General features: G+C 38.7%; 1 protein-coding gene across 1 annotated transcript in view; it reads right to left on the bottom strand.

The window, feature by feature from the left end:
* Positions 1-24,508, bottom strand: part of EPB41L5 (erythrocyte membrane protein band 4.1 like 5) — a 59,867-nt gene that overhangs the window by 30,168 nt on the left and 5,191 nt on the right. Inside the window, exons 3-16 of the mRNA XM_081206534.1 lie at positions 19,897-20,001; positions 15,270-15,312; positions 14,254-14,332; positions 13,392-13,436; positions 12,586-12,638; positions 9,819-9,939; positions 9,207-9,294; positions 8,217-8,305; positions 7,537-7,606; positions 5,906-6,075; positions 4,619-4,725; positions 3,725-3,752; positions 2,164-2,206; positions 1,783-1,898 (exon numbers count right to left, since the gene is read on the bottom strand). Coding sequence (XP_081062660.1) covers positions 1,783-1,898; positions 2,164-2,206; positions 3,725-3,752; positions 4,619-4,725; positions 5,906-6,075; positions 7,537-7,606; positions 8,217-8,305; positions 9,207-9,294; positions 9,819-9,939; positions 12,586-12,638; positions 13,392-13,436; positions 14,254-14,332; positions 15,270-15,312; positions 19,897-20,001 — 1,157 coding nt within the window. The remainder of the gene's footprint in view (positions 1-1,782; positions 1,899-2,163; positions 2,207-3,724; positions 3,753-4,618; positions 4,726-5,905; positions 6,076-7,536; positions 7,607-8,216; positions 8,306-9,206; positions 9,295-9,818; positions 9,940-12,585; positions 12,639-13,391; positions 13,437-14,253; positions 14,333-15,269; positions 15,313-19,896; positions 20,002-24,508) is intronic.

Raw genomic sequence — 24,508 nt, 5'->3', positions numbered from 1 at the left:
CCTGCTATAATTAATTCCTTCTTTTACACAGCTATTAAAAGTGCAGGCACTCTGCTGTCTTTTGTATCTGACCGCCCTATTGACTCATATATGCCTATTTTACAGCAGGCTCTTGTGGTGGGAAGCCAAATTGGCAATTTCTCTCAGTGGAAGAGATGTTGTATATACTATATGTGATTATACACACTTTGAAATTTTAATTAATATTAATGAAGAGAACTACATGTAGCAATAGCCTTAATTGAAGTTACCACACACTTACTTTTCTTCGCAATTGTACTTGGTATAAAAAAGGGAAAACCTCTCGAGCAATATGATGCTGGACTGCAACTCCCACCATCCCTGATCACTGACTGTAACAGTTTGGGGAAATGGGATTTGGAGTTTAACATCATCTGGAGGTCCACAGCTCCCCACCCATTTTAGAAGGAGAACGGGAGCAAATTGAAGTTTTCCAAATTCTGCAATTCACAGCACAATCACTGCTGTGCACATTTCTAAATACACCATTTATATTCCTAGAAGCAGCAACTCCTTGATAAATCGCTAGAAGGCTGTTAAAGCATAGTCAGAGCTGTTTGGAGCTGGAGTCTAAAGACCACACACAAGAATGTTACCAAAAAGCATGTGCACAGCAGTTATACTGAGCTTATGCAAGACAGGCCATCATACCAATAAGGCAAAACAGAATTTAAAAAATAAAGTATCACCACCTTACAATCACCACCAGTGGGAAGGAAGAAACTGACAGAGCAACCAAGAGCTCAAGAGAAAAACCTCCAATTTCAGACACTGGATAAATCAAGGGCAAGAGAAAAGAGAAAGCACCTTTTGATTATGTTTTTGATCATAGCTCAGAACAGCTTCAAGATATAAAGCCAAAGTCAAGAGCATTTTTAAGTCAACAGATACAATTAGCTAAGTTTGCATAAAAGACAAATACATCTGAACAATTAGGACCACAAATTAGCGATACTTGCTGTATCACTGTTATAACCACTTCGAAGTATGTTTCTTTACAATTAAATAGCATACAAATTAAATGAGATCAAATAAATAAGTTGTACAAAAGCAAAACAAATCAGATTATGATCACATGTCAAAGGTTCACTGCATGGATGGAACAGCCTAAGATAAATTTTAAGTCTACTGCATTGTAATCCTGCAGTTTTTCAAAGTGTCTGAGAGAATTAAAAGTTTTTCTCCAAAATTAAATTGTCCCCTTTGAAGCAAAAAGTATTTTTGAGCCAGAATGGGGCTGAAAGCTAAGTAATATGGTCTTATCTTGATGGATAGCCAGAGCCTGGACCATCAGGAAAAGGAATTTAAATGAAATATAAGCTCTTATTTGCAACCTTTTCCATTTTCTTAAGTGAACCCCTCCTGGTCACTGCAAAAAACAAACCTGCAGCTGTGAAGCTTGGTGGTTTTATAATTTTTTTTGAAGAAAAGCCTGCAGTAATGAAAAGTATGGCTTTTCTCATCTGGCCAGAACTTAGAGCACAATCCTGGTTGAAGGACAAGTCATTCAACTCACTTCACTGCGGGAGCACATAATGAGGGTGCACAATAGCAAGGTGCTACCCAGCAACACTGGGACTGCAAATTATGAATTGACAAAGTATCCAAATTAGGCTGAAAAGAACAATCTATGACCCCCACAACAATATATTCTTCTTAGAAGACACAAATATGAACAATATCAGTTGCAGGAAAGGTATGTGAAATGACCAATAACTCATCATTTCCAAATCAGAGCAAAGTGAGACCAGAGTGACGCACCATTTCTTGTCTTGCTGGCTGGTCCCGGGACTCCGTGGGAGATTTTCTATTTCAACTAAGACTGGCCCAGAAGGAACTGCTGTAACTGAGGGTAGGGCGGGCATTGCACTCCAGTTCTTGAAAGACAAAATACAAAGCAAAAATGTAGTTTTGCCTTCATTGGGTTTTTTTAAGCCTTGAAAATGAGAACACAAGGTTTTCTACTTTGGTTTGTAAATTTTCATATTAGCTTAACATTTATGGCCAAGAGACCCAAATGATCCAACTTTCCATTTACTACAGGTTCTAAATTCTGAGGTCAAGGCAACTGCATTTGAGATTAGTTTACTTTTGACGCAAAGACTTAGAAAAATGTTAAGTAAACAGCTTAGACAAACTTACTTGCTGTGATCCATTATTTTGGCTGAAAACATTATTTGGAAGGCTGAAATGGGGAAAAAACCAATAGTTTAAAGTTAATTTATCAAAGATCAAACTGTTAGGATTTTAAGGCTTATCTGGGTCTGCCAGCTCCAAGTAGGATCAGCAACAGGGACATTAATAAATAAATAAAAATGAGGCCAAACCAGCATTTTCTGTATTTACATTTGTATGCATCACTTGACTCCAATGCAGCCCTTACTTTGACTGTTTTACACTAAGATCTCACACATATGCTGGACTTTTTCCTAAGCCATCATAATCCATATGAAGTTCTGGTAGGCAGAACTTATCAAGGCAAGTCTTATCAATCTGGATGAACAGGGGTAGGAGTGCAATAAATCAAAGCCAAATTTTCAACGATGGTAAGAGTGAAATACTGAGCCCTGGTGCCTGGAACCAAAACACATTAATTTATCTTATCTGTGTATGTTTCCAGTTCCATCAAGGCATGGTTGTTGTGGTTTCCACATGAAGCTAACTTGCACAGATCAGTTAAGTCAAACACCACACCATAAAAAGCAGGTATGAAAGAGCACTTCTTTCAACAACAGCAAAAAATTCACTGCTGATCTAATAACTTTCAGTGAAACGACATGCATCGTTTGGTGTAGTGGTTAAGAGCGGTAGTCTCGTTATCTGGGGAACCGGGTTCGCGTCTCCGCTCCTCCACATGCAGCTGCTGGGTGACCTTGGGCCAGTCACACTTCTTTGAAGTCTCTCAGCCCCACTCACCTCACAGAGTGTTTGTTGTGGGGGAGGAAGGGAAAGGAGAATGTTAGCCGCTTTGAGACTCCTTAAAAGGGAGTGAAAGGCGGGATATCAAATCCAAACTCTTCTTCTTCTTTTAAAATCAATTTTAATCAGCAATGTTAATTAGCATGCATAGTCAAACATAGAATTGATTAGCTCTAGGATGAACATACCATGATATCCTAATACCACCATTAAAAATAAGTAGAGGGAAGATGGCAGACTCCCATGAGGCTACCTACCTCTTTCACTAACTAAGAAAAGGAGTAAAAAAATAAGTATAGTAGGATCGCATCTTGTGGGGGGGGGGTACACTCTGGCATGTGAAGCCAAAACTGTGTATAGTCAGAACAAGCCCAGTGTGACCATGCCTACATTTCCAAAGCCAGCACACCAAATAGGCTTTGCGTACTGGGCACTGGGAGGTTGTGGACTCCTGGGAAATCTTGCAGGGTTATCCCAAGGTCTTGTGAGATCTCCAGAGTCTGTGCAAGACCTTCCCAGAGCCTGGTAAGCAAGGCAGAGCTTACAAAGCTCTTTCCATGGTAGGAAAATGTGGCATGGAAAGAGCTTTTAAGCTCTCTGCCTTGCATGAGTTTTACTGTTTAATTTGAATGGTGTCTAATTCATGAAAAAATACGTAAGCAACAGGAAAGGGGCTTCTAACATATTATCAGAGAATATTCCTGATAATCCTATAGAGATAACCAAGACATATTCATGGAATAAATCTTTACTGTGGAAGCCTAATGCCGACAGGTCCTCTTACCTAGTTTCTTCAGATTTATGAGTGTTTCCTGTAATAAAACAAAAAAATTGTCCAATATATCAATTACACAATATCAGAAAGCTTGCATTATTTTTTCCCAAAGATACTTGTGCACAGTGTTAGGGACACACTTTAAAACAGACTAAAACTTAGAATGTGCGGGGAAATAGGTATATACTATTTGCAGGGTTACCTAGCATGCAGCTTTACCACCTTTCACAGACACTTCCACTAAATACTAGGGCCTTGCATCCAGTCCAGACAAATCCAAGATTCCAAATGGATTCTGGCAGATCCATGATTTGTCCAGACTGGGTTGAAGCAGCCCCAAGCACCCTAGGTTCACCTGGAGTGGTCTGGGGTTGCCAAAAGGGGAGAGGGTGTTCAGGCAGCAACAGGTGCGGGAGAGAAGATGATGAAGGTAAGAGTCCCCTTGTCATCAAACACATGGTTCATTAGGGTTTCAAATGCTGAATAAACATTAGAACTATGAAAGGCCCCAAGTCCAGCTCATAGCCCAGATTGAGCATGATCAGGATCACCAATTGGGCCCTGAGCCGAACTGCGGGTGCCTGGCACAGCCCTAGTAAATACAATGGATAAGTCGGAAGACAGGGAAGGAAAGTCCAGGCAATTGCCCCATTAACAATATTGTATGCTGTTTGTAGAACGGGCAAGGATCCAAAGACACTGGCTCTAGGAACTCAAGGGGGTGGATTTGATATTCTGAAACATCAGGCTCTACACTCATGCCACAATAGTTATTAAGCACCTTTTAGTTTCAAAAACAGTTTAAGCTACAGCATGGGGATCAGGTATTCTGTTAGTTAGTGTAAGTCAAAGTAGTAATTTGGATCAAGTCGAGTGGCACCGCCTACCAATGAGTCAAGCTACCTCTCATTTGTAGCGTTCTCCTTGAGTATCGCTTGCTGGGCCTTCTTTCAAAAGATGCCGATCGTCTGGCTTTGTTGGTCTTTGTTGTCTGGTACTCTGTTTTCCCACTAGATTGAAGTGGAAAGAACAAGAGAAAACATTTATATTTGAAAAGTTGATGTAAGCGACAGCACCCAATTATCCTTGCTCTTCTAAACGCTTAGTTCTCATGTGCTTTTGTTTTATTTAAAGCCAGTCATATACATACTATTAGTTTCTATAATCATATTAAACAGACATGATCCTTACCAGATGATATAGTATAAAATCCAAGAACAAAACAGAGACAAGGAAAAATGGAATGAAACAAGAAACGTGAATAGGATGAAAACCATAGTCCATGTGCACTCAGCTGATAATTACTGCAACTGTATATATTTTGTGCCAAAAAAATCAGTTTCACCACAAAAATCTACATCTGTAGAAGCTAAACTTTACCCCCACTTTCATTAAATCATCTCTACACTTTGTGTGCGAGTCAGCCAAAAGACGCGGTGGAGAAAACACAAGGATTCACTAGTACCTACTAGAGCAGTTTTGTAGAATGGGAGTGCTCTTTGACATAGCCCTTTTCAATACAGTTTCAACTGGTGAGCCAGCTATAACTACTGGAGAAGAGAAATGGCCACAGTTCCACATCCAATGGTTACAACCATCTTATATCACTGTGTAATGTGTTCCACACTGTGCTTCCTTTGAAAAGCATTTGGGAACTTAATTGGTTCAAAATGAGGAGCTTTAACTGCTGACAGGAGCCCAATCATCAGATCTGAAGACACCAATATTACATTGACTCCCCTGACTACCAATCTGTTCATGGGCTCAGTTTAATGTTTTTTAATGCTTTATCCCCTAAATGGGGGAGGGAAAGTAGGGAAGGATGTATACTCGAGCTGAGTAACTACAGATCCATTTCCTCCAATAAATAAGCATATGCAAAAACAGTTCAGGCTTCTTTCTCTAATCACGAGATCTAGAAATTCAGTCTTTTCTGGATTTGGCCAAGGTAAAAGTTAGGCTTTGGTATTTCGCAGAACACAGCAGCAGAAAGGCTTAACACGCGGCAGATTTTCCATGCCTACAGACTATTTTGACTGAGCTAAGTGCCTCTTTCAATCCTTTCCCTTTATGCCAATAGGAATCTAGAGTAGTGACTACTACAAACAAAACCACGGACCAGCTTTCTTTCCTGTGCCTTATCTGAGAAAAAGTCAGGGAAGAAGGTATTGAACAAAAGAGACTGCTGACCTGTATCTGAACCTTGACCCCAGCCGAATGAAGCTTGACCGACTGGAACCTTTTTGGACGGGTCCACGGAGGCGGAAGAAGGCATGATGCTCGACTGCACATTTCCACAAATGTTTGCAGGCCTTTGGGTGATCCAGCCTAAAGACAAAAGTGTGCTCCTGCTCCTTGCCCTTAGGGGGGGAAAAGGACCACCACAGGAGCATTTAGAAAACTACTATGAATGCTACCTTCAGATTATCTCAGCTAGAGTCACGAATTGCAGGCATTCATAGAACCCATAACTCAAAGGTAAGTTCAACCAAGAATGTTATAAAATACTGAAGAGAACAATGTGCTCTCAGTATTTTATAGCATTACTGATATAACAAGTTCTTCCTGTTTCCTTGACACAGAATAAGCCAGAGAGATAAAATATAAATAGCAGAGGATCAGTTTATCTTTTTTGTTATTAAGACAGAAAAAAGCATTACAATTATAAAACATGTTATACAGCGCTAGTCACTTAAAGGGAAAACTGCACAATTTCTTTAAAAATGCCAAGCCACAACTGAAGACATGTGACCTTGCTGAGCGATATGTTGCCTTCTTGACATAGGAGCTGCTATACTTTGTGCTGACTGCGGATTGGGAGTGGGGAGGAGAATAATGGTTTTCAACAACTTGAGTAGCCTGACAAGAAGAAGACAAACAGAATGCAAAAGATTGCATTTCTATTTTCCAAGTGGTTTGTTCAAGATAGTTGACATTTATTTATTAAAACCATTTTTTACTTCTTTTTAAAGAAGGCTTGGAGTACCAGTGTTTACAATCTGCCTTCCCTTAGGCTGATTTTCTAGTTTCTTTACCAAATCAATCAACACACACTAATTAGGCACTTAAAATCCAACATATTTTTACTTGGAAGTAATACAAAGTCAGCCAAATTTCTCCATACTTAATATAAACAAAGAACGGTAGTGCTGCTTCTGTAGCAATATGCCTTATCAAATGCAAAGAGGAAGAAACCTCACATTACTATTGGTAGAAACTTAAAGATCACTCTTGAAATCCAGTGTATTATTAGTGATTAGAATACTGAACCCTAGCCTGGGAGAAGTAGCTAGGATAAAATCCTCATTCAGCCATGATGCTCTCACTGAGTGATTGATCTTAGGCTTGTAAATTTCAGACTATATCTCATTGGACTATTATGAGGATAAAGTTGGAGGGGGTGGCAGATGAACAAACGAGTGCTGGCTTGAGTAACTTGGTGGAAGAATGGAATACAAGAATACTAATACTGTATGTGGAGGAGATCAAGTAACACTGTGTTACTTCAAGAAGATGAACAATGCCTGTTGGTGTTAAAATGATATTATGTTTCAACAATTAGGTAAATGTTTCAACTACCTGTAATAGTTATTCATTATTCATTCTTGGGTAGAAAAATAAATTTTAAGGACAGTCTCTTCAGAATATGACAGGTCACTATTCACTTTCAAACAATAATTTTCACTAAGTGCCTATTACAATCAATAGGAAAAATGTTTACGTTATCACCCACAACCATCCTTAATTTATTTTGGCTACGATACTTATGCTTAAACTAACTCACAACAATAGAAGCAAGATGAACAAAGACTTCCTTCTACCTGTTCATCATCTTCAACCACCACTAGTGTTAATTTATTCTTTCTGAAGTCCAACCTAGTGATCTTTGGCCTGCAATGGGAAAAAGTTAAAATGTAAAAGATGTGTGTACTTTACTGCAATTGCACCACAATTCATACAGAACCTAGTAAAAACATATTTTACAAAAACCTATGTAACGGAAAGAACACCAGCTATTATCTTGTGCTATAAATTAATATTTAAAAATTACAAGTTTAACCATGGGGTGCATTAACACAAATGTCAATGTTAAATGAGTTTTTTAAAGGGAAATTCTAATTGAATTTTCTGATTTTGAATGTTTATGCTTGATTCATGTAGACCAGTTTCTTAGTTCCTTCCAGTGAATGAGAAGTATACACTCATCCTACTGAATAAATGTCCCATACCCAGACATATCTGCACTCTCAGGAAAAACCACTCTTTTTTACATATAAACACGCAGCCTAACAGACATTAATTTCTCAAAAGCCCAAACTAAATAGCTGTACAGCCATTTTCAAGAATCATTCCACCCATTCACAATACACCTAGAGCTCTGTTATGGCAAATCACAGAGAATGCCAACATAGAACCGTGCTTGCTTACAAGACTTACAAATTCTAGCCTAGGGCTAGGCTGCAGACGCTAAAATAATTTATTTTTTAATTATTCTGCTTACCAGAAGAACAATCCAATCTTAGTTTCTCCTTCAAACACAAGAACTCCTGTGGGTGTTAGTCCGAGGCTATAATCATTTCCATCTCTTGCCTAAGAGGGATACAAATTAGATTAGAATATTCCTACAGATGTGACTTTATGCTGGTACAAGTTACTTTAATTATACTTTCATTCACTGTTAAGATACTGCAGCAAAATTAAAGGCCTTAGTCACAGATGTTATTAACAAGCCCCTTACCAAGCATTTATTCTATTATTATTTTTTGTTTTATTAAATATTTTATCTTTGGATATTATTTTCACTGCTTATAAGGACATTGTCTGCTGCTCTGAGGATTTGATCAAGCCAAGCTGACAGATATGAATTCTAGAAACATACATAGTTACATAGAACATTTCACTTATATTAATCTACACTGAAAGCTACATTTATGCTTTATCATTTGTGGTTTCTTGAGAATTACTTAACATTAGGCTGCAAACCTGGTCCTAAGTCAAACAATATTAAATCTCAGTTTATTTTCAGCACTCGTCTCTCAAGACTTCCACGATTTATATTTATTCCGAATATGTTTAACATTATGATTAAGAATTCCAGAGCAATTCATTTCTTAGCTACAAAATACACTGGGATAATAAATTCACTGTGTCTGGTCTAGAGATCCATTGTTGGACTTTGACATGAGAGACCAGGGTTAAAGTCCCCACCCAGCCATGCAGCCCACCTTTGGTAAGCTCACAAATGTGGTTGCTGTTATAGCAGCTGGGTATATAAGCAGTAGCTTCAGATCATAGCCATTTCTGGCAGATGCACAGCAAGATATGTATTAACTAAATTGTCCTCCGTAACTTGTATAGGTAAGCAGACTAGGCTATTATAAGAAGCAGATCCCACTCATTGCTACAAAGACTGCAAGTTTAGGTATTTTTATGTTTATAGAAGTACTAAAAATAACGTTCCCAAAAGCACGGCCTACAGCCATAAACTTACCTTGACTATATGCATGTCTACTCCATACATTTCCAGCCATTTTGCTTTGTTCAAATAATTTGTTTCTGCCTGAGCTGGTGTTTGCCCCCTGAAATGATTTATATTACACAAAAATCACATGAAGTTAAAAATAACATGCCTTGATAAAAAAGTGAGGTTACAGAAAGAATACAAAAAAGGGGAACTTGATATATGTAGAGCAAGCCAAATAGTGCTCATCTCGACTCAGTTTTAATAATGGCCAACTTGAGTTTTGTTTTGAAATCAAGGGGCTAAGAAAATACTGAACTGCTAAATTAAGCTGTGGAAGCTTACAGAGCTGTATTGATAACATCAAGAAGTGCTAAGGCTGTAGACTGCATAAAATGCATACCCTATTGTCCAGATGATACTATCTGGTCTTAGATGTGTCTTGTAGCTTGCTGTGATTGCTTCAGAAAATGAAGGCAGCTTTTGGACTATGTTCTAGTTTGTCTCAACAGAAATACACCACCAACACTCAGGAAGGTATTCATAGGAATTTAAAGTCCCCTTTCACTCAGCAAAAGAAAGCAATGCATACAATGGTATGCGTTGGATGGATGTGGCAATTTACCATTTGAGATTTTTTACCTGTATTCCTTCCACTTCTCAAAAATGGCGAGTTCCATGTCTTCAGTTTGCTCGGGCACAAACCTGAACTCTGAAACTATATCAGGGATGTGTTCAGCAGGGTCGTAGTCACCAAGTTCAGCTGGAAAGAGAAGAATACTTCAAGAAAATTCTAGCAAAAGCAAATTTGGAAATGGCAAAATCCGAAGTGCCTACAATGACTCATTTCATTGACAACACTGAACATTTATTCAAAGATAATTAAAACTTCATTTAAATATTTACAGTTTAATAGGAAATCAGTATTTTGATCTTAGTACAGGTATGTTAAAACTGAATCTTAAATCAGCTTTGGAAGAACTACAGACACAAACAAAAACTTATATGGAAGAGTATTTTCATTTACTGCTGAAACTGTATGTTGGCGGGGGAACTAGCATTGTTATTTAACTTCTTTCATTCCTCTTTTTTTAAGATACTCAGACTTGCAGATGCTTAGTGAGATCACTTTCTTTTTTTACCATCACAAACATGAAATTTTTAATGCAGTCTTTTAAAATGTAAAAAGAAGCAGCTGGAAATATAAGAAGCAGCACTGAATAATATAACATGTTTGTTAAATTTTGTGCTATGTAAATATTTTAATAGATTTCTTCGGTCTTGAACACAACTGAGCTTATTGAATAAATATTTTAAGCTGCATTTTCATGAGTCTTTCAATTTGAAGTTAAGGAAGTTTCTAAATCCATAATTTACTTGATGCTTGCTTGCTTCCAAAGCTAGGTTAACCTCCAGCTAATTTAAATAGGATCTACTCAGCATTCTACTGAGTACTGGGCACTGTCATCAAAGCCTGGAATCGAACATTTACTGTCATGCAAATTTATAAACAGAATCTATGCCAAAATGGGATCAAGGCATGAATTCTTTAAGGCTTTGCTGCAGCCCTCTTCACAGAGTTGGATCTCTGCATCCCACCACTACAGAAACATGAATACCAACACTTCATTGTTGCATGTTGCAAAATTACTATCTTCTGGGGAATTGATTCAAAAGTGTCTTCTCTTATTACACGGATATATGAGTTGCCTACCCATACCATCAAACCCAGTATCTTCCAACACTATCTTACCAGTGTTACTTGAGTTCTTATCAGTCAACTGAACACTACTATCTATAGATTGTTAGTAGGGGAAAAAAATCAAGAGTTGGGTTTTACCATCCCAACAAACAGCAAATTTATGAATTCCTCTGAAAGATTGTCAGAATACATCGTAAAGTCTGTCCCCCTCTCCTATCTAAGCAATACAGAAAATCACATTTTTTGTGTGTTCCTCGTTGCCTCATACATTAAAAAAAGGATCAACATTAATTTATAAATATTTTCACATATATAACCTTTTGTACCAAGGCTGTGGGGTCATGTGGTCAGCATGACTAAAACACTTCTGGCACAACAGAACACCCTGACGAGTGCCAGAGTGCATGGAAATGCCGTTTACCTTCCTACCGCAACAGTACCTATTTATCTACTTGCACTGGTATGCTTTAGAACTGATGGGTTGGTAGAAGCTAGGACACAGCAACAGGAGCTCACCACCGTTGTCTGGATTTGAACTGCTGACCTTCTGATCAGCAAGCCCAAGAGGCTCAGTGGTTTAGACCACAGTGGCACCTGCTCCTTTTGTGTGGGGAAGTACCTTTTTGCGACATACTGTTTTACCTGGCAGGCATATATAATACTTTCTAAGATTCTAAGTCCCACAGGAAATATAGATAACTTTAAAAACTACATTTGATACAAGACTAACAGCCACTGATCACTGATTAGGAACTTATGAGTATCTACTTCCAACACAGTTATCTACAATCAGAACTATGAGAATCACAGAAAATTCCTTTTGCTCTGCAGTAACGATCTTGCAATAATGATTCTAGACACACTTACTTAGAGGTTTCATTGAATGAATGTAGTTGGACTTATTTCTATATAAAAGGGTTTTAAAGTCCTTAAATAGGCAAAGGCTGTGCGACTACAACCCATTGTAATGCAATTACTCTTAAAAATGAAATCAGGATTTTGTTGACATAAAGGTGTGTGCGCGCACACACATACACACACACACCCACACACCCACAGAGAGAGAGAGAGAGAGAGAGAGAGAGAGAGAGAGAGAGAGAGAGAGAATCATGCAAGGTAATCAAGAAAACACTTAATTTCTGTTGCAAACTATCCCTAATAAACACTTCCAAGCTGACATCTCTTTCAGTAAGTACAAATGTAGAGGTCAAAGTACAGAATTCTGAGCTTGCTTTGCCAAAATAACCAACAAATCTCAATATGAGGTTCACAGTGTTTTTCTGAATGGAACCAAAGCTTTGAGGCATCTATGGAAATATAATTATTTCACTTAAGCAAGTTAATTCTTCTCACGCCTGCCCTCCTTTTTCCTACACAAGGACTATAAGGTAGTCCACACCCCAGGATTCCACTCGTGCTAGATTGTACAGTAGCAAGAAAAAGCTAAGATCTTAGTGATAAGCCTCACATGACTGAGCCCTATCAGCTGTTATAATCCTCTGGCTACAAAATATATCCCTAAAGCGAAAAAGCAACAATGCCCAGAAATAGCACAAGTACAGTAATTTATCTGAATCCCTGGCAATTAATGTGACCAGCAGTTTACATAAGGTTTGCTATCTGTAAGGGAAACCTTGTCTTATTCGAATCAGTCCTGCACCTCAAGCAATACACCCACACAAAGGCAGTTCCCTTAAGGCAGCTCACCTTGTAACATGTAAGCTGACAACTGCACAGCTGTTTCAAATGGACACTCCAACCTGCAATGAAAAAAAAAAAAGAACGTCAAGCAAATTTCAACGGCAGTATGAGGAAATGATTATGGGTCAACGATTTGGAAGGGGAAGATGTAGTGAACCGTTTCAGCGAACTTGACGTATTACTCAGAAATATACTTAAAGCCCATGTTCCTATAACACTTGGATTTTCAGAAATGTACGCTTTACATTAAAGGAGCAAATAAGCTTGCCTAAGTCAGCCTAGATCCTACAAATATATGGATTGGGGAATCATTAATATATTCTTCAATTACGCCACACCAAATCTGTCCCCAAAAGTCTGCATTTGAATTAAAGGAACCATTAATAATTGACATCACATAGATTACGCACCACATACAGCAGCACATCCCCATTCTCAACCTACTACCTCCCTCCTCTTTTGTACATCCTTGCAGAAACCTGACCATAGTCTTTAGGCCAGTGGTTCTCAAACTTATTTATCCAGGCCACACCCTTTGAGAACCACTGCTTTAGGTGGTAAAAAATTATGAAGATTTCTAAGATGCAATTGTGGAATTTTAAATACTAAATCTGAGGAAAGAATCTAAACAAATGGCTAATTATAACTACCAGAGTCCATTAATGTTCACTGCTACAAAGCATGGTAAGTGGCTACTAATACTTTCAGCACCTTGGAGATGCACATGTTCTATATTTGTATCCTAAATTTCCTGCACATATTTGATAAGAGACAAGCCCCCTTCATTTAGCGTAATTATCAACAGTACTTACTTGCCACTCAAAATGTCCTGTTTTAGCTGAAGAACAAATAAATATCTATTTCAGGAAGAAAGAGCAAGAAACATCCATGAGTTTGTGAACAATTCCAGCACTGGAGAAGAGCAGCAAATATCAGCAGCTAGACTTAATTATGAGATAACGCACTGTGGTCTCTCACTTCAAGTATGGAAACATGGAGCAGTATATTTCATCGCAAGGGAATGAAATTCTAATTAAAGAATATCCAATTTGTAGTTTCTGTTTTCTCTGATTTCCTAGTGTGCAATACTGAAAGGGGGTGGATGGATTTCCCAAACATGTCTAAAAATATTTCTATCAAAGTTCAGTGTTTGCTCAAAACTACACTTCATTAATGATTTCGTAAAGATTATCAGGACCCAATTTACAGCAAAGGCCGGAGCAGAAGGACTGGGTATAAGGATTACTCACAGCAGAAAGGAAAACGCCCAGCACCAAAGAACTGCCAGTTCCCTGAAGTGCTGGGAACTCCTATTCACTGTACTGTGGGAATGGAACACCTTGAAACTGTGGCAATGTATGTGAGATTCTGCCCAAATGCCTTCCCTGCAATTTTATCATTCAGGGACATTACAGTAGTGAGATACAACCAGGTGGATTGGAATTTTGATTCATCTATGAACGGAAAAAAAGAGAGTGCTATGTTCCCGACCCTTGCACGCATTGGAGGGACCCATGTAAAATGTTCCACCCTTCCCCTCCCCACCCTTCTAGTGATTTTTAGGGTCACTTCCAGGTTTGGTGCTGTGCATGTGTGTGTGATAGACGCACATAAATTGGTCATTGCCTGTACTGGATTTGAGATCTCCAGTTTGTATCACTGCATACAACGTACCTGGTAAGCTCTTCACGTAGGTTGTTTGGCTCGGAAGAGTAAAACTTTACACGAAGATGTAGACAGTATGGTGGACCAACTACAAAAGTAAATATATTAGGTTTCTGACAGCAAGAATATTATTTTGTAAATATATTCACTAATCAGAATTCAAAGGGGGTGGGGATCCCTTCTGTAATACTGAGCACACTAGCAAAAAAAGAGAAAGCTAAACAAACAGTAGTAGTTTTATATACCAGAAGCCAACTCAGTCTCATTACATTAAGTTGATTTGTCTTGCCAAGAAGAACAGACAAATCTAGGTTAATCCCAATATTACAAGGCTCTATTCCATGAACTGAGAAATCCATCAATCTTAGCTTTGTACCCCAATCAAATCCTTATAAACTCTGCCCAGGAAGTCTTAAGTTTTGGGGAGTACCTCCTGTTGTTAGTTTGTGTCATAGGAAGATAGCTAGCTAAACATTTTATTGCAGCAGACTCCACACCTCATTTCCTTCCAATGAGAGAAATTCTAAACCAAGAATATGATGTTACTCATGCACCTCCTCAACACCCACTGATTCAGGTCACCTGTAATACCAGATCTTCAAAGTTTCTTCCCCCTTTTGATTTACATTACTAGAACAGTTCCTTTTAAAAAAGTCAATGTATATCAGTCACAGAAAAGATACAAATACACATCACAATAGGTCAGCAAAGCAAAGATTACTAAAATATAGTCCACCATAAATCCATTTTAGTAATACTCTTAAGGCAGAAAGTGCAAAAAGAAATGTGCTACAGAATCTTTAAACAATTGGAGCCTCTTTTTCTTTTTGCCCTGTACTGAATTAGCTTTCAATACATCATGTAGTAAATGTAATGTGAGTCAAAGAGCAGTTGTAATGCCAGGAACCTGGCATTACAACATTGTTCTTTGAACAGTTTCATACTGCCATGGTATATTTTGGGGAAACAAAGTCTTCGTCGATACTCAAGTAAATCAGATTTTTAAAAACACAAACTTCACTTACTTTTAACTTGTTTTTTAATACTCTTTGTGTTGTCCAACCAGTGCTGAAAGAAAAATTAATAATTATAGACTTTATGTTTTCAACATAAAAATATAGTATGCAAATTATAAATTCATAGAACAGAACAAGCCAAAATAGTTCTAAGCAGTATAAAGCATTTTAAGAGCAACACATTCAGTGTTCCTGACCTACAGTTAATTGACAGTAACAGCTTGCTAGAATACGTTTCAAGAGGCAAGTTAATAATTTCTCGAGCGCTGAAATCATGATCTGCAATTTGCAGCACAAATGTATCTTTGCAAGTCACAGAGCCAGAAAGCTGCTGGGATTGTCAGAATTCTAACATATGTTTCAATGCGTTTCAGGCTGCCATCTTACCAAAGAGATATGAAAAAGATTATATCTCCCATCTAAGAAAGGAAAAGGCATGCCAATGTAACTTTTCACCTAAAAGTGCGTCCTTTCTATTCAAGCACACAAACTTTCTCACAGTTACGCTTAAAAACTAGTATTGTGGAATGCATTGTCTCTTTCAAGTGCTGATACAAGCATTAGCATGAATTGTTTATACAAGTTCCTCTCAGAGAGCTCAGCAGCTGGCATGAAGCAAGCAGTACAAGATAAAAACTTGCAGATCACATTAAGTTCAGAACGTAAGGATGTAGCAGCTAAGTTCACAAAATATGTTAACTACGGGTTGGGTATTTCCTTAAATCTGCCAAGTATTTTTCCTAGGTGATAACATCCTTGTATGTAATGATACCATTCCAAGTATAATACTGTTGAATTACCACCTGTGGCCTCAGGCTTTAAATACCACTGCTACCATTCAGAATACATTACGTGGCTCCCCACCCTATGATGTAGTCAATAGTGTGCCGACAGGCATCTTATAATGGAGATGGTTGTCAGATCTGATGCTAGTACAACTTGACATCACCTAATCCTCACTCCCCCAGACTGAGACTGACCCAAAATGGCACATGCAGCCCTGTGATAAATATGGGCTCACCTCTAAACACAGGATGTTCACAATGACAGCAGCTATAGCAACTCTAATCCCACCTGCAGCAAATGTTGATGATACTAATACTAATAATATACCAAAGCCCCAGGATTGCAATTTAAAATACATTACAAACAGTATGAAACAACATACACCCATCTTACACCATCAAATTTCTAAGCATTTGGGAAACTTGACAAAATTCATCTAAACCAACAAAGACCACATGATTAAACTGTTCCTGAACTATACCAACGGAGTAGCAGTAGTGGAATCATAATTAAATGACAGCTGTTGTTGTTCCTGTTGTTAGGTAATTCCATAATTACCACCATTATATTTGTAAGCTTGTTTACATAATAATTTGTGTGTTAACTAATATTATTTGAACTCCAAATAACATTAAACTATTTGTGGTTGAACTGGACTGATCTTCCCTACAAAAACCAAAAACCAAGAAGCATGCCAAATAGTTAACATTTGCCTTTTTAGAACTGTGTTTTAAAGTATTTGACCAACACAAGAGTTTTGCAACTTCAAGAATATATCTGTAACTTAGATAACTGTATTCTCTTAAAGTGTGAATCAATTTTCCCCATCTGCAGCCACATACAAAAACAGCTAATGTTTCATGGGCAAGTGTCAAACTTCTCATACTGTTTATTTATCCCTGTGGGGAAAACGTTTTCTGTGACCAGCTTAATGTGACCAACATTGCTTGTGACAAGTCACTCACTCACACGCAACCTACAAAACAAGACCTCACTAATATTTATTCCTAACATACCATTTATTCTCAGGTATCAAAAGCAAAAGCGAAACTACCAATAAAATAACGGGTTGTTAAATGAATTGAAAAGTAGTTAGCTAAAAGTTAAGAGAAATTCTGAATCACTCTGCATGCCCTGTTTCTAGATGTTTCACTCATGTGTAGAACTGTTGCCAGATGATAAAACTTTGGAAAACTATCTTTAAAAAGATACATAACATGCTAGCTATATAGCAAGATAAAAAAGAGCCTGCTGGTTGATATTTTCATGATTATTTTCAAGATTATTTCATTCAATGCAATCAATCAATTATAGGAAGTTATACCATAAACATGCCTTCTTTGGATAGTTTTCCATCAGTTGTCTGCACCAATCCAACATACATTTCCTTTGGTAAGAAAACAAATCCACCAAAGTAGAGTATTACAAGTCCTATGGTGCCGTACACACAAACAACAGGGACAGGGAAGGAAGAAAAGAAAAGAAAAGAAAAGAAAAGAGAAAAAAGGAAAAAAGAAAGATGTTCCCAGACTGTAGGGCAAAGTATAAGTTTGCTTCATCTCCAATCTGTTTTCTTTCACCTCCTCCACATTCCACAGAAAGGCAGTTAACAGACCAGAGACAGGCACCGACACCACTTAGTTCAACTCAGTTCCTAACACCAGCGCCATCTCCAAGAGTTCAGCTTGACTGGCACACAGAAGAGGGGGAGGGTATTACTTTTACAGAACAAAGCCTGGGAGACACTGAGACCTGATCTCATGTTGCAGTTGCACTTGGTAACTATACTTTACTCCAAGTACACTGCAACACAATGCTTGGAATATATTCTTTTCCTACCGCAGCTGTCAAATTCAGCAGGGTCAGGCACGAACTCTAATCCTGCAGAAATACACACTTCACGAAACAAGGCAAGGCTATGGTAAGAGTAATGGGTCAAAAGATTAAGCCAGAGGATACTCCCTACTGAAAAATTTACAATCTGAGAAAGTGTCCTGCAACTTTTTTGGCCTGAGCCAAGCTACTCACAGATCTCCCTACTATTGGGCTGCTAGCCACCCCTGCAAGCCACGAACCTCCTGCTGTAATTACAAAATGAATACATGCAAAAGCCTTTTTCCTCCTGGGATGATTTTTATGATTTTTGATGATTTCCTGGGCAGTAGGTTTAAGGTTGAATATACAGCACTAAGGTGAATTATTTGCATTGGCGTTGTTTAGGGTCCCTTCTAACTCAATGTTAAGCAAAAATACAATGGGAGGGGGAAGCAACAGAGACACTGGAACAAAAAAGTCTCTTGAATTGTAAAGGCAACTCCCAAATTATACTCACGGAATTAGCCAGTACTACATCAACATCATTCAAGATTCAACTATTTGTATAAAAGGCAGAGCTCATTAAAATAAAAAAGACATGGTATTTAACACCATTTTTATATACCTGACAAACATTAGCACTGCATCACAATAAACAGAAAGCTGAAGCAATTGCATTAGACTGAGCAATGCACTCTTCCAAGTGCACAATGACCAGCTGAATGCAAACAAATATAAATTGCCTAAAGCAAGTAAATCATACAGTATCAAGTGAGGCTCATGGAACCCTAGGCTATAAGAACAAGTCACAAGAAAATATGATTAAGGTCAGAAGAGTTTTTCATTGCACTGGCATGTGAGGTGGTGGAAATGCAATGAAGAACTACCAAAATAATCTCAGTTGTGAAATTCTATGTAATATATACAGACACACTTAATTAACCAAGATCATGACTAAATTGTGTGTGCTTGGTGCATATGCCTTTTGACTGAATCATGAATTTAAGACTGGGTAGAAACAGTCCAGCAACACACACAAAAACCAGAAAGGTTTTGTGCCTGACCAGAACACCAAAAAAGAATTCTAACAATCCTGGAAGATGCGATTACTAGAGCCCTGCATTCTCAGAACACACAGAACTGCAACTGCACTGAAATCAGATCTGCCATTTGGAATGATAGTTTTTCTCAGATGACCCTAAAGCAGGGGTGGGGATCCTTTTCTGCCTCGTGGACCAGATCCTTATCTCCCCACCCCTGGAAGGCCAAATCATAGTGGTGGTAGGTGACACTGAGCTTTGAAGGCAACACCAAAATTAACCCCCTCGCCAATCAACTTATTTCTTCCCCATCAGAGTGATGTCAGTTGACCAACAGATAAGTGTGGTTTTAAAAGCATGGCCTGGAGGGGGCAGAGTTTCCCCACCCCTGCCTTAAAGTTTCTATGATGCTGCATTAAGATTTTATGGGTCAGGTCTGGGGCACTGAGAGGTCATACACACACCTCCACAGAAAGCCCAATGGGTTTTTACCCCCCTCTGACCCTCCTTTCTAATGGTTCTGTCCAAAGCGGCCTTTAAACTATGGTCTTTAAACCAGGACCTTTAAACTATGATCCAATAAACATGTGTGTAACATGAATTACATGCAACAAAGACTCCAAGGCACTAAAAAAATACTTTTCATACTATGAAAGAAACAGAAGTCATGAACTTCTATTATTTTATTGTCTTGATTTGTTTGATTTACTTCAATACAAATTAAAAGGGGGGGAATTAAACATATTCTCATTTTTGAAATTTGAATTAGAACCAACAACTCTCTGATCCATAATTTTATCTATCAAAACCAGGACAGAGGACATGAAAAAGGGAAACTGATTTTATACTGAAGTTCAGGACAATTTCTTAAACTCATCTATAAATTTTGTTGTACCAAGAACAACTTAACACTTGCACAAATCTTGTGTTTGGCCTGGTATGATTTAATTAACTTTACTACTGTAAGAAGAAGAAAAACAACCCATGCCACTCACTGCTACTTGTGCAGAATCCATGAATCGTAATCCAAAATAGTCATTTTCAATGAGGTCCAGATGGTACATGATCTGTTCAAACAGCTGCTGTCCTTTGGCTTTTTTCTGAAATTACAAGAGGAACTTGTGTTAGTAAGAGGCTGATTAGTTGATGATTAACCTTATTTTTGAGGGCAATTCTGCATGCACTCAGATATTCCAGTAAAAACAATAATGCATTGCTACTCTCTAGACACCAATTCTGTCAACTGCTTATATTACTTCTAATAGCAAACCTGATAGCCTTTGACTATCATTTTGGTAACAAAACCGAAGGCAATGGTTTCTGCATATTCACTTTATACTCTCTCACACATATACACAAAAATAGCCTGAAGAAGACTGAGCATGCTTCTTGCCCTCCAGGAAGCACAAGATTTATCTGATTACTTTCTATGCCATCCTTCATGTGTAGACCCCAGTTTACAGATATATTAAAACCACAAAAATTAATATAACTATATCAAAATCACAATTAAAATTATATCATATCAGTGGAGAAGGGGGGGTGCTTCTTCCAATTCTGATTAATAACTCCCTGCCCAGTTCAGCAGAAAAATTAACAGCTTAAAACTATCCAGAGATGGAATTAGGGTTCAGAGATGCGTACCATGAATATATGGATCCTGTAAACTCAACTTCCCCACCCCTACTCTCCCCAAAAGTATAGTAGAGGGGAAAGCATCTCCTTCCCAGCACTGTGACAGCCAGGTTCAGGACTACATGAGCATCTTGCTTCTCCCCTAAACTCAATCTCAGCAATCACTCTCTCTAGATCGCTGACCTTAACGAACCAGAAGTTACTGATCTAGTCCTGAAACTCAGCACCCTTATGAACTGCATGATAACTGTTATTTCCCAACTGTTTTACCTCATCTATAATCTCCCACTGCCCCAACTTCTTTTAATATTCATTACTGAATCCAAAGTTACTGAAAAAATAAACACATTAAACATTTAAGAACTCATTGGAACAATATGCAGCCTGTAATTCTGGAGGTCCAGAGGCCCTTTCTTCAACCTATGAACTTCACAGAATTGCAGATTTCATTTCTGGCCTCTACAGTCACAAATAATGTGAATATGCTTAGGCAAAAAAAACCGAACAAAATGATTTGCAGTGCCACACAAATTGTTCAACATAACCTCACAAACACTCAATAACTTCATTTAGAATCACTTCATTTGAAACGGAATTGAAGAGGAAATCTAAAAATGTCACCCAAAATATTTATGTTTCTCAGTGCTCTGACAATGTTCTTAGTGTCTCAATTCTTGAGACGCTAAGTTTGACAGCAAACTTTACATTGAACTCATGAAAGCCCACAATAGTCAAATAGCTTGTTTCAGGAAGGCTAAGAACCCTATTCCAAAAGTACATGGGTGCTGCAGCTCTGGCTGCCAATTAACTACTCGGCTAGTTACAAGGTGCTGGTACTGATGCACAAAGCCCTATACAGCTGAGGACCAGGACAAAAATATCATCTCCTTCCCTTATATATCCAATCATCCATTGTGCTCTGCAGGGCAGGGCCTCCTGCAGGTACCATCTTATCAGGCCATATCAGGCACTACTTCTACTGCCTGTTTGGTGTTTGTTAAGATCTTCCACTTTCAACAAGCCCTCTGAGAGAAGAGTTTTATCTTCGTCAGTATCTGTATTGGATTTGAAATTGTTTTTATAGATGCATTTAAAAAGTTGTTTTATTGCATTGTGAAATTGCTCCTAGATGCTTCAAAACGTCTAGCTGGGTGCAGAAAAAATGGTACTGATGTTAACAAGTTTTAGGAAAGAAAGAATGTCCCTAAGCATCCATCCACACTGCAGCTACTAGAATTTTCCACCCAGGGTCACCTTGATCTCTGGCCTGCTCTTTCCCATGCCCAGCCACCCAGAGAGGTTAAATAGCAAAGAAAGAAAGAAAGAAAGAAAGAAAGAAAGAAAGAAAGAAAGAAAGAAAGAAAGAGAAACCAATAAAAATACTGCAAAGTGAAATCTGTTTGTGGCCAGAAAGTTTAAAGTAATTGATATGGAGAACAGGGCTGCATTTACTGAAAAAAGAAAGGAATAATTCACAATCTCTGCATTCACCACAGTAAGATTTTATGCAAGTGATCTTTTGTGTGTATTGTGCCTCAACTTTTTAAATACAGCAATCCTATGAGTTTTGCAATATAACCCCACCACACAAGCCTTTGTCTGGCAAAATGGTAACTATACATTCCACAATGTGAGACAAAACAACACACATAATTGTTACCAGTGAAATAATAATAAACAGAATATTTTCAATGGAACAGCAAAGCAGTGGAAAAATTTCCACACCACATCACTGCTAACAACTCCTGCGGTTTCTGAAAAAAGTAGGTAGTCACAACTAATACAAAGCAGCCCTCTTTGGTTGATCTATAGCAGGCATGTCCAACAGGTCGATCACAATCAATAGCCTCACGTTAGTGGTAGATCGCGGGCTAGTAATGACTCCGCCTCCTGCCCCAGGTGCTAGCTATCTGCTTAGCCGCTGTACATGTAAAAGGACGCTAAAAGTGGAAGTAATGTTGTCTGTAGCGCTGCCCTCCAAAAAGCTCAACAACTTTGGCTTGTCCCCCTCCAAAAAAGCTATTACTAAACTATTAGCAATGACAATGGGTAGATCACTGCCAGCTTTTTTTGTACTGGGAGTAGATTGCATTCTCTTGGGAGTTGGACGTGCCTGCTCTATACAGTGGTACTTCGGGTTAAGAACTTAATTCGTTCTGGAGGTCTGTTCTTAACCTGAAACTGTTCTTAACCTGAAGCACCACTTTAGCTAACGGGGCCTCCCGCTGCCACCACGCTGCCAGAGCACAATTTCTGTTCTCATCCTGAAGCAAAGCTCTTAACCCGAGGTACTATTTCTGGGTTAGCGGAGTCTGTAACCTGAAGCGCCTGTAACCCGAGGTACCACTGTAGCTTACAACACAGGCAAATGGTAATGCACAATCTATACACTTTTCTTCAGAGAGAAAGAGAAAGAAAGAATTGTACTTATATACAGTGGTACCTCGGGTTACATATGCTTCAGGTTACATATGTTTCACACTCCGCTGACTCTTTAAAGGGAGCGCGGCTCTTGGGGGAACCTTAGCCGCGCGCAACAGGCTGTCCTGGCTTATGGGATAGTCGCGCGCAGCCTCTCCCGGGCAAGGGGAGCCTTCATCCCCTGCCCGGGAGAGGCTGCCCGCGGCTATCCCATAAGCCAGGACAGCAAGCGGGATTGCTGCGCAGCGATCCCACTTGCTGTCCTGGCTTTGGGGATTCAGAATTTTTTTCTTCTTGTTTTCCTCTTCCAAAAACTAGGTGCGCCTTATGGTCTGGTGCGTCTTATAGAGCAAAAAATACGGTATATAAAGCTGGTGTATGTAGCTTTATCAGTAATATTCACTAGTGAACAGTGATCAGAAAGCTGCCTCTTAAGTGGGCAGCCCACTCTCTTATGTGTTGGCTTAAGCAAATATTTCCTAGAGCAAATACTATGCTTCTCCAGTGCAATATTGCTAGGTCAGCTCAGCTTCCTGCCAGATGTTCCAGTTCCAAATCTTGCTGCCAAGAATGACAAATATAGGGTTATGTAACTATCGACTTATCCTCCCCTTTTCCATATACCAGTACAGTGTTGGTATGACTTCATGGTTCACATCACTGCAGTTTCTAAAATCAGACCAAGGAACCAATAAAAATAGACAAGGATATCTCTCTATCTCTCTATCTATCTATGTGGATATTACACATGGATATATCTTTGTGTGTGTATTAACCCTTCAACTCAAATGTTTCCAGAGTAGAACATGGAAAACATTAAAATAATAAGAACCAGAAATTTAAAGACTGGTCCCTGCGCTTCAATCTCTTACGTTTGTCAAAGTGCTTTTAAACTGGTATCCTTTGTACATAGTAAACAGTGAAATTATGAAATTAACTGTGTCCCTTGAATGGAGCTATGCCATATTTTCCTTGTTAATTTCAGTTAGGCTGGAAATCAAAGTTCATAGAGTGGAATGTCCAGGCTTTGGATTAAGAGAGAAATTGAGCACAAATTGAAAGGTGTAAATTTCAATCTGCTAGTGTGTTGCACATTAACTACATAAAATGTATATCCTGTTACAATTACGGTGGTACATCAAGTTAAGTACTTAATTCGTTCTGGAGGTCCGTTCTTAACCTGAAACTGTTCTTAACCTGAAGCACCACTTTAGCTAATGGGGCCTCCCACTGCTGCCGCGCCGCCGGAGCACGATTTCTGTTCTCATCTTGAAGCAAAGTTCTTAACCCGAGGTACTATTTCTGGGTTAACAGAGTCTGTAACCTGAAGCATCTGTAACCTGAAGTATATGTAACCCGAGGTATCACTGTATAAGCACTTCGAATTTAGCAAACTGGCAGTCCCAAACTACTATTAATATCTTTCCAGCAGGCTGCACCATACAGCAGCCTAGCTGTCACGTTTTGCACTAACTGCTGCTCAAGGGCATCCCCACGTTCAGCACATTACAGTAATCCAACCTTGAGGACAGTAATACACAGCTCACTGTG

This window comes from Podarcis bocagei, assembly GCF_964188305.1.
Source record: "Podarcis bocagei genome assembly, chromosome: 1".
NCBI lineage: Eukaryota > Metazoa > Chordata > Lepidosauria > Squamata > Lacertidae > Podarcis > Podarcis bocagei.
Note: the sequence above shows the minus strand (reverse complement) of the source record. Positions and strands in the feature narration are given on the sequence as shown.